Source organism: Myripristis murdjan, chromosome 17, assembly GCF_902150065.1.
Source record: "Myripristis murdjan chromosome 17, fMyrMur1.1, whole genome shotgun sequence".
NCBI lineage: Eukaryota > Metazoa > Chordata > Actinopteri > Holocentriformes > Holocentridae > Myripristis > Myripristis murdjan.
Genome location: NC_043996.1, coordinates 27,348,821 through 27,366,280, shown reverse-complemented (window position 1 = coordinate 27,366,280; position 17,460 = coordinate 27,348,821). Strand labels below are relative to the sequence as shown.

The 17,460-nt window shown below is 42.7% G+C and overlaps 1 protein-coding gene across 1 annotated transcript in view; it reads left to right on the top strand.

Annotated features, from left to right (window-relative positions):
- Positions 1 to 17,460, top strand: part of pard3ab (par-3 family cell polarity regulator alpha, b) — a 271,360-nt gene that overhangs the window by 228,194 nt on the left and 25,706 nt on the right. Inside the window, exons 20-22 of the mRNA XM_030075049.1 lie at positions 794 to 838; positions 9,709 to 9,939; positions 11,658 to 11,892. Coding sequence (XP_029930909.1) covers positions 794 to 838; positions 9,709 to 9,939; positions 11,658 to 11,892 — 511 coding nt within the window. The remainder of the gene's footprint in view (positions 1 to 793; positions 839 to 9,708; positions 9,940 to 11,657; positions 11,893 to 17,460) is intronic.

The following is a 17,460-nucleotide window of genomic DNA, read 5'->3' as shown; positions in this document are numbered from 1 at the left end:
TAATTCCTCTGAGTTACGTGCCGGCCCCACCCTTGTGGTCCTCCAAGCCGGTTAAAACGAGCGCTATGAATTATTTACAGTCACTATTTGGACTCCCGCTCTTTTCCCCCTTCAAGCTTTTAAATACTTAATACTTAATTCCTCCTTACTGCGGCTTTATAGTCGGCGTTTTGCATTTTGCGATGCTTCTAGAGACCCGATTGATAAACCGAGCACAGCTGTCTCAAAGTGTTTCGCCGAATATTCCTGGGAGATAAAGTCCAGCGTAACCTTGAACACACCCCCCGTCCTCCTCCCTCTGCACACCTCTAATGTTTGAAACATCTCCCCCCCCCCCGTATTCAAATGTATTCCACCCTATCGCCTCTTTCTGTGTGAAAACAGACTCTGCATCTCCCCCCTCCGAAAGTCGCCAACTTCACTGTGTTGATTTTCACCTTGAAATGGCTCCGTGCAGATGCTGATTGCTTTGGCTGCAGCGGTCTCTCTCTCTCCGCGCTCTCACTCTCTATAATCATATCTAATCTTCCCGACCGGATTGCCGCTCTGTGCCGTGTTGATATCACAACATGTCTGATTGCTATCCTCAAACTCCTCTTTTCATCCCCCCCCCCCCCCCTCCTTGTCTCGCATGGCGTCCGATCCTAATTGAGATGAAGCTGTTGTGATGTTTTGCGGCGCTGCCTTGGTTTGTTGCATGTGGAATGTCAAGAGCACTAACCTAACCCCAAATGTTTGTACCACCCCACCCCCCCTTTCTCCCCCCCTCTTTTCCTCCCCTTCCCTTTAACAGTAGCCGATGAGATTAACCTCACTCCTCGTCCCGAGACCAACACAGGTAAGCACCGGTGCACCGCAAGGTACGATGGGAAAAAACCCCTGCCTTCATCACCGTCACCATCACCTCTCATCCTCAAAATGCATATCAAAGGCTTTGAGGTTTAACACCAAGGTGTGTGAGAGGCGTGTCACATGACATTACAAGCCCGATGAGGTGTCACTTGTCCTGAAAGTAAATTGCTGTTGAGTTTAGGACACATACCATCATCTGACAAAAGGTCTTAAAGCAAAAGTTTCTTTAATGAGTGTCAAATCTGCAAAAGGCTACCGAGGTAAATTTGAGCCTCCAGTTGCATCGCCTTGCCAGAAGAATGAGAGAAAACACACTGGAGTAGAAAATGAGTGTTTCAAAGCAGACACTGAATGAAACTTTCTTCATATCTTTGGATTTAACGTGGTTGTCTTTGTGATATGGAACCGATTTTAAGCTGCATTGTGGAAACAAGAAATCAGAACATCACTAGCATTAACTATCTTAGTATTATAGTAGATCCTATCTTAGTATTATAGTAGATGCTATCTTAATATTATAGTAGATGCTGTCTTAGTATTATAGTAGTTGCCATGTTAATATAATAGTAGTTGACATTGACGTTACCCTTACGGAAAGAAAATATATTTACCAATATATTACATGAAATATATTGCAATATATTACAGTTAATATATGGAATTACAATAAATTTATCTGTTATGTATTTGAAAATATCTTAGCAGTACATGGAATAATATATTGGTGAAACATATATAATGCAATATATGTATATATTGCATCAATATATTTTAATATATGGAATACTACATAAGTAATTGCGCATTTCAGATATTGCAATATATTGGAAAATGTTAAGACTAGTTCCCATATATGGAAATGTATTGTCTAATATATCACATGATATTTTCCAGTATACTGCGATATATTTTTGTTTATTTATCGTAAGGGTAACACTTTGGGCGACATGTTTCTGCTCCTAGACTGAGTTTCTGCTGCTGGTTTCACAGATTTAAAAGTATTTTTAAAAGTAGAGCTCACATGTAACTGATCCACCATGTGGTCTCTGTAATGTCATCATTTAACATAACTCAAAGGAGAAAATGATCGGCAAATAGGAACCAGACACCGTTTTTTTTTTTCTCTTTACCCCAAATACTTTGGTGATCTCGGAAGATGCCTTCTTCCATTTTTCGCTGTTTTCTTAGTAATGTGATTTATCTTTTGCGAGAGCCACACATTCAAGCAACAGAATTTTAGACTTGTACTTCGGTTCGGCTGGCACGTCCACGGTATCATCTCATTTCTGTCTCTGCCATCATCTTGTCTTGTTTTCGTCTTTGCGTGATAACATACAGATGAGATAGTTTGATTTGACGGGTTCTAAAACTCTCTGGTTGACGTTTAGGCGCAGTAAGACAAAATCGATTTTTTTTTTTTTATTGCCAAGAACCACACTATAAATGATCAGGAACCTGTCTTGGGTGGCATTGGAGCGGAGATGCTGTATATCGGCAGCTGAAATTTAAAACACTGCATAGACCGGCAGAAACTGTGCAGGGACAGCGTACAGAGCAAGAATATAGACACTAGATTGTACGTGTCACTCCACAAGTGCATCTCCAGCTGCCGTTTTTTTTTTTGCAGATTTCACTTCAAGAGTCTCAGCCGCCACCCTTTTGCTCATTTGTGCGGCAGGCTATCCCGCACGTTCGGCGTTTGGCTCGCTCTCGACAAGACAAATTTGTCAGTATGCAGAGTGAAGACTCGCAGTCCTCGCGACAGTTTGAGGTCGCCGCCGAACACGGCTGAGAAGCAGGCGGGTGACTAGAAATTTGATTTTCCTCCTTTGCCTCAGACGGACCGCGGCGCTAATTGTTTTGTGTGAGCATGTGTCAAAAGTGTGTGTGTGTGTGTGTGTGTGTGTGTTCATGTGTGTGAGGCGAAGGAGAGCGGAGAAAGCACTCTGTCCTTGGCTAAGGCATCGAGCTGACAGCGAGTCATCCGTCATTGTCAAGTCTTGTGTGTTTTCACTGTCACCTCGACTGAATAGAAGGCCCGCTTCTGAAATCAGCGACTTAGCCAACAGAATGGATTCTGCTGGGGAAAAAAAAAAGAAAAAGAAAAAAAGAAAAAAAAAAACGAGAAAGAAGTGGAGTGGAGAGGGAGTTTCACAGAGTTTGTGAGTTGAGCTGTCTTGGGGCAGTTTTCAGTAACTCTTCCAAGCTTGGCTGTGGGCGCTCGCTCAGTAATAAAGACTGAGACACACAGAAGAGGAAAGGCGTGAAAAAAGGGATGTAGACTTGTGGAAAAGCACACACAAACAAGACCGAGTGCGTCATCGCTGCGCTGTTTTTTTGTTTTTGTTTTTTTTTTTGTGTTTGTATGGATAGTTGAATCAGTTCTTCATACTTTTGCCGAAACTTCTCAACAGTGCGTGGGCAAGCATGAAATGGAAAAGAGATTGTTTCCAACTTTTCTTTTTTTTTTGGTCAGGTTATGATATCATGACTCAGCAAGGAAAAGCTTGTGAGCGATATGTTTAAAAGCGTTTGTCATCCAAATGGTGGCGACCGATGAGTCAGCTGCCACCTAAAAACAGCTGCACAAACAGAACAATTTAGCATTTCATTACATCTTGCACCGAGACTTAAAATCTTACTTTTGTTGAACTGGCAACAAGTGAGATTTTTGCTGCATCATCGCACAAATTGGCCCTAAAATATATCAATGTTCAGTATTAGTCACTCAGTCTCATTTTCAGAGCCTGCTCTCCACGAGAGACTTTATTTTTTTAATGAAGTTACGGGTCACAAATGGAAAGCGATACATGGCAAAGATCACTTTGATTTAAAAAAGCTGAACAAAAATTGCCAGTGATGTGATCACTCGCATCTGGAGGAAACCTCCCAGTGCAAATGAAACTGAATATCTCTCGACTTCAGTTGTGATCTGGTGTGTTTCAAGGCATTGTGGCTTGTTTTGAGGAATATTCAGCATTGGAAGCAAAATTATCTCACTCCACTGGCAGTTTTCTTTTTCTTTTTTTTTTTCTTTTTTTCACTCCAGATACCAGATCGAATGACACATGGCATTTTTTTTTTTTTTTTTTTTTTTGCAGTGTGCACATTCTGAGGAACGCAGCTCTCGCCCCAGTTTGGAAACCAACACCTATTCAATTTCCCTAACGTTGCGGGGGCTAATAGATTTCAGGCTGTTTGCTTTAGCATCCCGGGTTTATTTTCACTTCCAGGGCCCCTGAATTACTTCCCTGCCTCTTTTTAAAAGCCCAACTCCCAACTAAGTATCACTGATCCATGGTCCATTTAACGTGGCCATAACACAGCCGTCCCGCTGAAACCGAAGATCGTGACGGCTCTGAGCGACGAGAGCGATGGGATAGTGTAACCCTGCTCCGCTGCGCTCTGCCGTGATCGGCTGAGAGCGTTGTTGACACAGGCCGGCGCCACATGTTGCACAAGGGCACTTCAGCCGGGCGGAGGACAGTACCAGACTCTGTTAGCTGCTGTTAGCTCCGTTCAGACTTCACACTTTAGCGACACGTCGTAAATCGGTGTGTGAAAGCGGCTCATGAGTGATCCGTGTCACACACGCTTGGCGAACACATTTATTTCCATTCTGAGAGCTGGAAACGTCACCTCAAGTGTGTTATTTAATTTACAGTTCGAGCCGCACCCGATATATCGGCTGGGTGATATTTTTGGACAGTAAAACTTACAACTATATGATGAATGAGTTTGATGATTCATTGCTAGAAATGTGTTTTTATGAAAAATCACCCTATTTATTATTGGATGTTGTTGTTTTTGTTGTTGTTGTTTTTTTTTTTTTTTTTTTTAACAACCAAATATCAATATCAGTATTAGAAACACAAATCAACTATATAATCAACTATATGTTCACAAAAGCGTGAGTTTATCGTTTTTGAAAGTCCTCATTTGCGGTTTGTTCTGACTTATTTTGATGCATTTTATAAATTTAGATTAAAGATCTATATCAGCCTATAAAGATGTTTAAAATATCTACTGCCAGGTATAAGGCTTGGCAAACTCATAATGTATGGCTTTAGGTAAGAGTCAGCTACTACATAAGTGTATTTACAAGCAATGACATGAATTAGGGATTTTTTTCAGTTCCGATCCGATTCCGATGCCTCTGGGTTTCAGTAGATACTGGGTACTGATCCGATACCAGAGCTCTTTTTTCAACATTATCATTATAGTTATTGGTATTATGTGGAAGGTTACATAAGACTGGAATAAATCACACAAAATGTCACGTCAAACGGGCAAAAATATACAAAATTGCATTAAATTTCAATGTATTCCAAAGCAATTTCTTTGACCTGTATTGTGAAGTAGGTTTCACGTACAGACAGGTGTAGGAGTGCAAACTGTTATGGCAGCTCCTTTAATGTTTTATAAAGCTTGAACAAATCAAGTGCACAGCAATGCATTGTTAACTAGTGAGTAGATTTGGCTCCCAGTAAATAACATCTACAATAGAATCTCTAATCTGACTGCAGTACCGGCACACACCACTGTGGCGCTATTCTGTAATCAGCACAATGCATGTTGAAAATGACTGCCGAAGAAGAAGAAAACCTCCGTGTTCATTATCAAAAATCATCTTTCTTAGCTCAAGTTCCCCACTATCCCTGCAGAATTACTGTTATTTCAGTTTTGTGGCATCAGTGGAACTTTTTAGTGAACCCTTTAAAGGTGACAGTGGAAGTGAAGTCATATGATTTGTATTTTTTTTAGTGTGGTCTGAACCCACAACCGTATTCAAATTTATTACTCTAAGGCCTCTCAGCTCTTTGAATGGCGGTGTCGCTCTGTCCAAACACGCTGCCACACATCCTGATACATCAGCCGGTTGCCAGGTTTGAAATCTTCCGTTCAGCTGCCCCCACCACTTCTGACAGTTTAAGATGAACTACATTTTGCTTCAAAAATATATTTTAAAAAAGAAATATAGACTCTCATTTGCCAGCTGTGCCAGGCTGAACTTTCTTTTGTTAAAAAAGGAAATGTCTGCCTGTCTGAACCTCCTCCTGCAGAAATCACTGTGAAACTCAGCTGTTCTTTTTATCCAAACAAAACATAGAGTTTTTATATTAATGATGGCGTTTGTCATATTCCTAACACGGCGTAATTTTTTTTTATTCATTCATGTTTTTATTCTGAGTCCGTCACTGGAGTGTGACTGGCGTTCAGCGTTCGGTGCGGAGCTTAAATGAAGGGGGTGTGCGGCGTGAAAAGCCCATCAGGCCGGGCCTCAGTGAGACGTTCAGGGGACGGGACGGGCTGATGAGAATGAATGGGAGGCCGCCAGCCCACGATCACTCTGCATGCACTCAATTTTCCTATTTCTCTTTTTTTTCTCTCTCTCTCTCTTTCTCTCTGTGTCCTCCTCTATTTTATAGTCTTTCTCTCTCTCTCACTGCAAAACAAAAGACAAGCTTGGCAAGAAATCTTTAGCTCGCATCCAGACTTGCTAACCAGGATCTTTTTAGTGAAATTATCTTACAGGACTGGCAGATCATTTGGCTAATTAAAATAAATTTCTCTTCGTTTTCAGCACAGTTTCCCCCATTTCAAGAGAATGCCTTGAAACAAGTAGATTATAAGTGTAGACAGTTAAATTTACTGTAATCAGCAAAAGTGTCGGCCACTGCACTAAAGATAATTTGACCAAAAATACCCTGAAATGCACCGGATAATTCTTTGTACAAAATAGCATTTCTTGCCAATTTTTTGTCATCTGGCAGCGTTCTTTCTTTCTTTTTTCTTCCTTTTTCACTCTTATTCTAATTTCAATTCCTCTTTCTTGCTGTTTTACCCGTCTCTCTCTCTCCTATTGCTTCTCATTTGACCACTATTGTTTTTTTTTATTCCCTTTTCTCTCTCGCTTGTTTCTCCTCTCCCACTTCTTCTTTTTACCCTCTTCTTTTGCTCATTACCCATCATGCCCTGCGTATTTATCCAGCCTCCTAAAAGCTCTGCAGCGACAAACCCAGAAGATTAGGACTCCATTTACCCTCACACCTTTATTTTTTAATTTATTTTTTTTTTTATTTTTTGTTGTTGTCACACACCTCTTCAAGTTGTGAAAGGTGCCATATGGGGATTTATGCCCACACTACCGTATGAATAGTCTCAGTTTAATTAAGCTGTCATGTTTCTCGTATTTTGCTGATGGTTATTTTCATTCAGAGCCACCTCTTGTAATGAAAATTGTGGTCGTTCAGGAGTAATTGTCACACACTCCCACACGCGCAGATAGCCGGCTCGCTACTCGGCGAAACAAACAGTATCTCGGTTTGAATGGGGTGTTTTGTCGCTGTCAGCGGTGCTTATTATTGGCCCTCTGAGGCTTGTCCTGTTAGGGGAGAGAGACCCATTCATTTCCTTCACCTGCTCGCTCCTCGCTGTGGTCACAGGAGGGCTGGAGCGCATCCCATCATGCTCTCAACAGGTCGCCATTTCGTCTCTCACAGGAATTCAGATCAATTCCTTTAGGAAATTTAGACTCTCCATCACATCTGACTCGTGTGTGTGTATGTGTGTTTTAACTGTTGATGGAAACCCCGGCCAACATGAGGAGTGTGTGTGTGTACAAATCGAGCCAAAAACTCATTTCTTCCCATGGCAATCACACAACTAAACAAGCTATGGGCAGCAGTGTGATGTGTACCAATGATCACCCAATGAGGAGGGCATCTTAAGTAAGGGCAAGTCTTACTGGTTAGATTAGGCCAAACAAAAAAAAAAACTTTGGGTTCCGGTTCCTTGTCATTTAAGGGCATGAATAGGTAGGGAATTTATTTTATTTTATTTTTTTTTTTATTTAGCATTTTAAGGATGGGTAGGGGGGATTTTATTTTATTTTATTCTTTTTTTTTAAAATTTATATTCTCCCCCGGCTAGTGCTGTCGGTGGCGCGTGATTCCATGAAGTTATTTTCCAAAGTTACGCGAGAACATTACAAATAAGGCGAGTGCAACATACATCAAAATAAAAGCCCTGCTTAACTTTTGACCAATGCCAACAAGGTCACACTTGGTCGCATAGTGCCTTTATTTTACTATTTTATTTTATTTTTTACACAGAGGCCAATAAAATAACCTGACTTGGGGGTTAAATGGGACACTCAGTCGGGAACCGGAACCCAGAAATTATTTTTGTCTGGCCTTATTTATTCTAGACCTTTTAGATTACTTATTTTATTTATTCTCTGTGTTGGGGAATTTATGCATGATAGGTCTGTGTAACCTATGTGTGTCTTTGTATTTAGTGTAGATGTATGTGTTTTATGTAGTGCTGCACACATAATTGCCCCTCAGGGACAATAAAGATCTTCTAAGTCTAAATTCACATAAAAAGCCTTGATGTTGGCTGTGCTACACACTGAGCCGTTGCGCCAGATAATATGAAATTACAATAACACTATAATTGAGAAATAAAGTCATTTTTACTTTGTTTAAATAGCTCATTAATACTTCTAATGACTCTAATGCTACAGAAAACATCCCTCCGACATCATCTCATATGTTGGTCTTATATGTGTTGTCAGGCCTTGAACCTTTTGTTTTTAGTTTTTTGTCATGTTGGGCGTCTAGAAAGTGAAACAAATTCTACTGTTGCGCTGATTGTAAGTCACCCTGGAAAAGGCGCAGAAGATAAATGCCTAAAATATAAAGTCATCCAGGCAGCCGTGCTTTTTTAAGACTACAAACTGCAGCAGGAGCATAAGTTGTCCTAAAGCAGGGACTGATGTGAAGCCAGAAATAAATTACTCACAAGTGCTGTTGCTCTATAAAATCACAGAGGAAACACTGGGAAGAGTCTGAGCTCATACTTGGCTAACTTCAGCTGCTGGTCATTTGTGCTGGCAGGAAGAGGCCCGCAGTGAAATATGTGTCATCTTGCTGAGTCTACCTTTACGCAGAGATGATTTTCTCTCTCATCCTCTCATATCGTCCCCATTTAGTCATTTTGTAACATCACTCACACGATGATGTGGTTGAGGGCAGCTCTTGTTTCAGCGGATCGTCCTCCGTCATCCTCTGTGTCCTTGAAGATTTAAAGCCACAGTCGCACCCAAACAAGGCTGTCAGACAGATACTGACAAACTTACTTATTAGGAAGTTTCTTCAGAATAGGATATAACAGGGATCGGATTCACGACTGAGTGGTCGATGAAGCAAAGATACTTTAGTCGAAGCAACATGGCATGGAAACAAAATGAGAGCAGACTTGAGGTTTCGTGTCCAGTTTGCCTGCTGCTTAGCGTTGTGACAGATTGATGTGTTTGATTCAGAATTTAAATTGTGACGATATGAACAAAAAAGTTCTTCTCCCCCAGTCCTTTTGGGGAAGCAGTCTTTATATCCAAGATAAATTAGGACAACTCACCAGCTTTCTTTTGGAAGAAGTTCTTTTTCATTGCTTTATAAAAGATTGTGTCTGAAAAAATTTGCCTGTAGGTCAACATACGTAAGCATCCCTCTTCCCCTGGGTTCTTCAAGCAAAGATTTATTAGTTATTAATTTATTGGGACGACTTATGTGATGTAGACAATGAGAAGTCCCACTTTTTACTGCATTTTTGCTGAACTGCTGCTTTCCCCAAGAGAAGCTGCCTGCAAGTTTCTCGAGTTTCCATCCCCTTTCATTTGTCAGAACTTGCTAAAAAGAGTGGATTCTTGAATGGCTACCACTCGACAAAAGTGTTAATGCAGGACAGATGAAGGATAAAGTGACTTTAGAAAAGCTCCAACCACAGGCAGAGTCAGGTTTTTGTCTGAATATTTTGGCCGTTTCACTTCATCCATGTCCTCCTGCCTCACAGGTTCCTCTACCAAAGATGTTGGACCGTCTCTCGGCTTGAAAAAGTCCAGCTCTCTCGAGAGCCTCCAGACGGCCGTTGCCGAGGTAACCCTCAACGGGGACCTCCCCTTCCACAGGCCCCGCCCACGCATCATCAGGGGGCGGGGCTGCAACGAGAGCTTCAGGGCGGCCATCGACAAGTCCTACGACCGGCCCGCCACCATGGAGGAGGATGACGAGGGCATGGAGACATGTAAGATGTTAGACGTTCACAGGGCGGCCTAGCGGTTAGCCAGTCTGTCCCGTTACCGCAGGATCACAGGTTTGAACACCAAAACACCCGAGGTATCCGTCAACCGTTGGAGGACGTGTCAAAGCGTCCTGTATGCTCATTCAAATGTCTCAAATGTTGAAATCTTGCCTTGACGAGTTCAGTGACATTGCATTGTGGGTGCCTGAAATGACACTGATGTAGATACTCCACTAACGCTGCACCGATAATGCATTATATCAGTGTTTATTGGAACTAATGGATGTGTCAGTCACCGAAATCCTGACGTGGCATCCCCGCTCGTGCATGGGAGTGACAGCAGTGTGACTAACACTGAATGTCTGCCAGTCGATTTCCTCACCGCTTGTGGCAATGGCATATCGCTGACTCAGAATGTAAGCATTCACTGGGTTTAGATGTTGTCAAACGCGGCGCGCTGTAAATATCATCGGGCTCCTTAGACAGGACGCGTCAGGAATACGGATAAAGACCCGACACTGACTAGTGCCCTGTCAGGAAGAGCGCTCGTGCATTAAGCTGCCGCCTTCCAGACAAATATAGAATTGTTTTTCTCGATGGCGAGGAGCAGTGAGGTTAATATATTCAAGGGACAAAGACAATCTGTCAGTGCCATTAGGTTAGGACAGAGCAAAATACACGAAGTCCCCTTTCTCGTCATCTTCAACAGCAGTCAGTGGAATTTTTATATGTGATTTTATGCCAGTAATTGATTGAGATTTAGTTGCAGAATTGGTGCGCTAAACACAAAAACACCTGAAAGCATCCAAAACATGTAAAGAATTCAATTACAAGACCATCCATCCATCCATTGTCCAAACCGCTTATCCTCACAAGGGTCGCGGGGGGTTGCTGGAGCCTATCCCAGTGCTCATTGGGCGGAAGGCAGGGAAACATCCTGGACAGGTCCAATTACAAGACCCTTTACATTAATTTCTGAAACAAAATCATTACCATTCATTTCATCGTTCAATAGCTCAAATTTTATTGTCCATAATTAGGTCCCCGTTTAATAAAAATGTTGGTGGGTATTGAAATGTTCTTGTTGAAAGTCAGTATTAAAATTGTAATGGGTGTAAGACCAATCTTCTGGACCAATCGAGGGTTTTTGCAGTTGGGTTTGCGCACGTTAAAGATTTTAGCAAAGTGGGACTATAATCTGTAAAAGAACACGGTCAACCAAGAATTCAGTCACTATCCCTAAAAACGAAGAAAATATGAGAATTTTTTTTCATTTTATATTAATCATTTCGTCCGAGTAGTTGTCTTTTTTAGTCTATTTTTGAAGCACATCTCGGATGCTTTATTGCATTTGATATTGGAGTTATAGTACCTGCCGTCGTGCCATAAAATTACAGTTAATGTTGTGCTATTAATCATTTGGTAAGAGTAGGTGTCTAATGGCCTGTAATGGTGGCTATCTCACGGTGGAACAAAGCTCTTCAATCACTTGCAATATGCTATTAAATTGTATTGGGAAGGTTTAGGGCATTGAATTAATTGCACATATAAGAACACTTGTATCGTTATTTTATTAGACTCCTACATTTTCATATGTGCTGCAGAATCGCCTATGCCTGCGGTAAAAACAGGCATGGAACATGATGTGATCTTCATCTCTCACCCCTCTCTCCCTCTATGTCTCTCTCTCTCTCTCTCTCCCTCTCTCTCTCTCTCTCCAGTGGAGGAGGATACAGAGGAGAGTTCACGATCCGGGAGGGACTCTGTGTCCACGGTGGCCGACCTGACCCCGCTGGCCGGCACCGACAAACCCCTGGTCAACGGCACCAACCGCACCAAAGAGGAGAAGAAGAAAGACAAGGGAGTGAAGGAGAAGAAGAAGCAGGAGGGAGGGAAGGAGAAAGACAAGAGCAAAGCCAAGAAGGGCATGCTGAAAGGACTGGGGGACATGTTCAGGTAAGACCACAAAGCTCTGACCAACGTCCTGTGAAAACTGTTTTAAAATAGTCACAGTGTCTTTACAGCACATGAAAACAAGACAACTCCTCATTAAATATATCCTAAAAAACTTTAAAATGTTTAAGATACGGTCGTGTGTGTGATCGGCGTGAGGTTTAGGCAGGGTTTCTGGAAAGTCCGTTCCAGTCAGGGAACTGGACCGATTCTTTTGGACAAACCACGGCTTAACCATTGAATTTTGTCGCCCCTCACTTTAAGAAATCAATAACCACAGTCGTTATTCACCAAATTTAAGATTTATTTTTCCATTGTGTTTATGTTCCATTCATTGTCACCACAGAAAAAAAACCAAATAATCAACTTTAATAATAATAATAATAAAAAAAAAGGCCTTCGAATATGAAGCGTGTTCTAATTTTGATCAAGAAATTTGTGCCAGCTGGGAGGCCAGAGCACACGGTGTACTCACAAAGAACACAATGTAAGTAGGAAGAGTGTTTTGCACTGCTGCGTCCTTGCAAGTACACTGTGTATCAGGGAGATTTTTTATTTACGCGTCCATAAACATAAAGCCTAACTCACAGATCTGTTTGCTTCTTCCTGAATTGGGGATCGGGTAATGATCGGGTTGCGTTCAGTGTCAGCGCACCGATCACACACTATCACCTGCACAGAGTTTTGCACTCTCCTGTGTGCTTCAGTAGGCAGAGAGAGGCACTAACATCAGGGTTTCTGTTCCCGGCCATAATGAAAATGCATCCACTTCTGCTGCTGCCGCTCACTCCACATAAAAGCGTCCACCAAATGGTTTATGGTACGTTCGGCCAAACTGAGAGAAAACCTGAATGTGCCTCACTGCGCGTCTGCCAAGCGCCGTTTTCGGGCCTGAGCCGTGCAGCCGCGGCACCGAGAGGTTTGTGCAAATCCTAATTGGGCTACCAGACAACTCGACCCTTGAGCCTCATTTCCTCCGGCATTAATTCTCTCTCTCTGCGCCCTCCAACATTTCACCTGTCTAAACAATCTCCTCTCGCTAACCTGACAGAAACACTCACACACACACACACACACACACACACACACACACACCATTAGCCACAGAGCGTGCAGCGCCTCCCCTCTCTCGGTCCCCATTACCACCGGCTCCCTGGTCCGGGGCCTTTTGATCCACCCTCCCACCGTCTGATTGGCTGATAAGCCTCTGGGCCCGGGCCAGTAATATATCTATACATCATATTAGCCAAAGTGGCAGTGACAGGGAAGGGAGAGCTGTGACTGTTGTTTGAGAGAGGAAAGTAATGAGGTCCGTCGGGATGGAGAGAGAAAGAAAAGGAGGAGGAGAGAAAGACGGCAAGAGTGAAAGAGAAAGGGAGAGACAGACAGAATGACGGCGGGAGAGGAGGGAGGGGGTAAGAAAGGGTGAGAGGGAAAGGGACGGAAAGTGAATGAGACGGAGGTGAAGGAGGTCTGCTATAACGGACGGGGTTTGAGAAGAGAAATTGAGAGGTCAAGCAAGGTGGAGGAGGATGGAGAGAGAGAGAGAGAGAGACTGAGATAATGAAAGCAAAGCAAGAGACGTTAAAGAAAGGTAGAGCGAGGTAGACAGTGAATGAGAGAGAGAGCGAGAGAGAGAGAGTCATTCAGTGGTATGTGTGCAAGTTTCAGAAAGCCACATTTTTTCCTCCAGTGTTTATTGCAACCTGGATTTTAACTTAAGACCAATTAAAAAACCAAAATGATATTTTACTTATTTATTTACCGGGGGCCGCACACAATTATAAACTTCCCGATTCATAAGCATTGATGCATCGATAAAATAGCTAGACAGCGAATTTTCATCCCAAGCGAAGCAAAATGTAGCATACACATTATAATAACCATTGTGTAAAATTACAACACATGCAAATCCATAAATGGTTTACAAATTAAAACAATGCATATTAGAAATCCGTCTGATTTTTTATTTTTTTTTTCCATTAAATGTCTGAGATTGTTACGTTTAATATGAGCATAAAAGTTTAATGGGGAATTGGAGAAAAAAGGTCCTCGGTAAGTTAATTGCTCACAGTCATAATGTTCAGTTGTGTTGATTAAAGTGTGTGAGGAATATGCAGCATATTAGATTTAACCCCGTCCTCCCCGCTGTGTCAGACACTGTGGGGCTGACTGGAGCTGCAGTGACATAAACATAAAAAAAATGAATGTTATCACTGTTACCGATCCTGTTACTGACAATTTATGACCTCTGCCTTGTTGCATTTGCACCTGCTTTTCCATTTTAAATCAAACAGATGTGACTGAAGGTAAAGAATATCTTAGTTATTTTAGTTAAATCTCATTTTAGCCAACCTTGCTCGAACAAAGCTTCCAGTGTCTTGGTCAACATTTTGGCTTGCTGCTTTGGGATTCTCTGCTTTCTAAAAATATTGTGTGTGTGTGTGTGTGTGTGTGTGTGTGTGTGTGTGTCCAGGCGTGAAAAATCACAAGCACATTTGTTCCTTTTGAGGCCCTGTAGGAAACTTGTCGAGAGAAGGGGAGAGAGAGAGGGCCTGTAAAAAGACAAGAGTGATGGACTGAGGCAGGGGGCATTGACAGAAGCAGAGAGAGAGACGGTGTGTGTGTGAGTGTGTGTGAGTGTGTGTGTGTGTGTGTGTGTGAATGAGAGCGACGGTCTCGGCTGTCAAAAGGTGATGCTGAGCTTTTTTGGCCCTCTGGGACCCCGTAGGGAAGCAGCTCGCAGGGCTCAGTGTGATGCAGGTGGGACTGTTTTAGATGACACCAGCTCTCTATTAGCAGAGCACAGAGACTCATGGAAGGCAATCAGAGACACACACACACACACACACTCACTCACACACACACACACACACACACACACACACACACACACACACACACACACACACACACAGGGTAATCAGTGGGCTGCACATGCACAAACACTGCAAACTCGTACATGCAGGCACAGTTTTCACTCACACACACACACACACACACACACACACACACTGGAGTAATTACTAGGGAGCTCACACATACACATACACACACACTGTAATCACTGAACTACATGCATTATGCACACATGCAGGCATATTTCACACTCACACACACACATGCACGCACAGTGTAGTAATCAATACGCCACACACAGGGAGAATTCCTTGGTCACAAATGAGCACATACACACACTGGAGTATCTACCATGACACACACACATATTTTAAACACACATTGTGCACATACACACTGTATGCACACACACACAGAGGTCTGTTTTACACACTGGGTCACACACAGAGGCTCTGCATGCACACACTGCACAAACTTGCAAGGATGGGTGACTTGCATGCACAACACAGAGAGACACTGCAGTGCTCACCCACCTCACACACACACACACACACACACACTGACTCTCCCTCTCTCTCTCCACTAACTAAGCCGTCCTCCTCTCATCTCAGACGATAACGATCGGCTTGCGTTGTCAAAACATCAGCGTTATGGAGCTCTGATCCGCTCGATATCGGCCACATCGCTGATCTGCTCCATTAAAACTCCGCCTGACCGCCGGTTTGATCCCAGCCCAGCGTTTACTGGAAGAGATGACACTGCACTTTGAAAAGACGCTGCGCTCTCGTCAAGCCGTCTCTATTTTACTTAGGAAATCATTTTTGTCAGCTTAAAGGACATGTGTGATTTTGCTTTTGTTTTTTACTCTATATATTTACCATATATTTACAGTGTATCATTTTTTTTTCTTTTTTAACCTCCTGTTAAGTTCAAATTTACGAACATTTTTTATGTTTGGGCTCAGTTTGACCCCTGCAGTTTAAACTTCCACAAAATTATTATAACTAAAATTGTTATCAAAGTTTATGTGTCAAGTACTTTATGTTTCTTTGTTGATGACCTAACCCCACCCCAACTTATACATCCAGTATTCCTATTACACCACTATGGAAAAATATGCAAATCACCATAAAATCTCACTGATTGACCTAAAATTGGAAAGAAATATTAATTTTTGGTGTTTTAATGGTTTTATGTTATTTCTAAGTACAGATTTTTGTTATTTATAACCGATGCGTTACAAAGTGTGTACAGGACATTGAAAACATATCATCATGTGAATTTCACGTTTACCTGGTAGTGCCCATTACATTAGGAAAACTCAATAAATATGAAGCAAAAAAAAAATAATAATAATAATATGTTATTTAGAGATATTAAACATTGGCTGGGGTCAAATTGACCTCAAACATAATAGGAGGGTTAATCCTAGTCTAAGCCTGATATTTCAGTCATGGGCAGTGGAGGTTACGTTTTCACTTTGATCCATCCAGTGCAGCAGCAGCGCGAGCTCCACAGCTGCAGCTCGGTTCAGGTCTACTTTGTGCGGCGGAGGGATACCGCCCCACGTAAACCTCAGTTGGGCCTGCCAGCTTGTTTTTTGAGGAAGTTACGACACAGCACTGAGCCTGTCATCCAAACAAAGGGAATTGAGCAACAGTGACTATAAACAGCCGCTTGATTTTGTAAAGTGGGCTCTCTGGAGCTCCGTGTTGTTTTTGTCCAAAGTTAGAGTCGTGGGTTTTTGCACGGACAGATGATGGAGGAGGAGCTTTAAAATAATAATCTGCAAAGGCTTTATCTTTTAGCCTTTAGCTTTAGCCACCATGACCGAGCAGACAGAGAAAACAGCGCCACCTACAGAAACTCACGCTCCATCAAATACGCTGTTTGACTGACAGGTGCCTTGCAGATAATAAAATGTAAAACCCACTTTGTAAATGATTAGCAGTGCATGTGTGAGCACGTTTTGGTGTTAAGATGGAATGCTAATGCGAGCGTTGGCCCAAAACACACACACGGCACTTGTTGACGGTTCTTTTTTTAAGAGTGTATGAAAGTGGACCCCCGTCTCACCCCCCCCTCTGTCGTTTGAGTGAGTTAGTTCCCCAAAAGTGGCTTTACAACATGTCAAGAGCTCCCAGTGACTCATGTGTGTGTGTGTGTGTGTGTGTGTGTGTGTGAGAGAGAGAGAGAGAGAGACAGAGAGAGTGAGAGGAGCTTGTAGCTTTCATACTTTCATGTATATTTGCATGTATGAGCAGGTGGGATCGGGAGTGGGAGGCTTGTAAGAGGCAGGGGAGTGTGTGTGTGAGTGTGTGTGTGTGTGTGTGTGTGTGTGTCATCAACAGAGCTGCCACCGCCTGACCCTCTCATGTCTCGAAGGCCTCACACTCAGTCCCAATCAAAGCCTCATTACCATCAACCCCTTCCAACAGAGCACCCTGCCAACTCCCCATCTACCTCTCTCGCTCTCTCTCTCTCTCTCCCCTCTCTCTCTCTCCCTCTCTCATTCTCTTTCTCTCTCTCTCCTCCCACTCTCTGATCATCACTTGGACTCCGAAGCAACACCCAATCTGTCAGCTTGGCACTTGCGAACACGGTTGCTGCCCAGAAATTCGAGGGCTGTGCTAATTTTGTACTGGTTTTTGTGCGCTGTGTGTGTGTCTGTGTGTGTGTCTGTGTGTGTGTGTGTTTCCCCTCATGTACAAG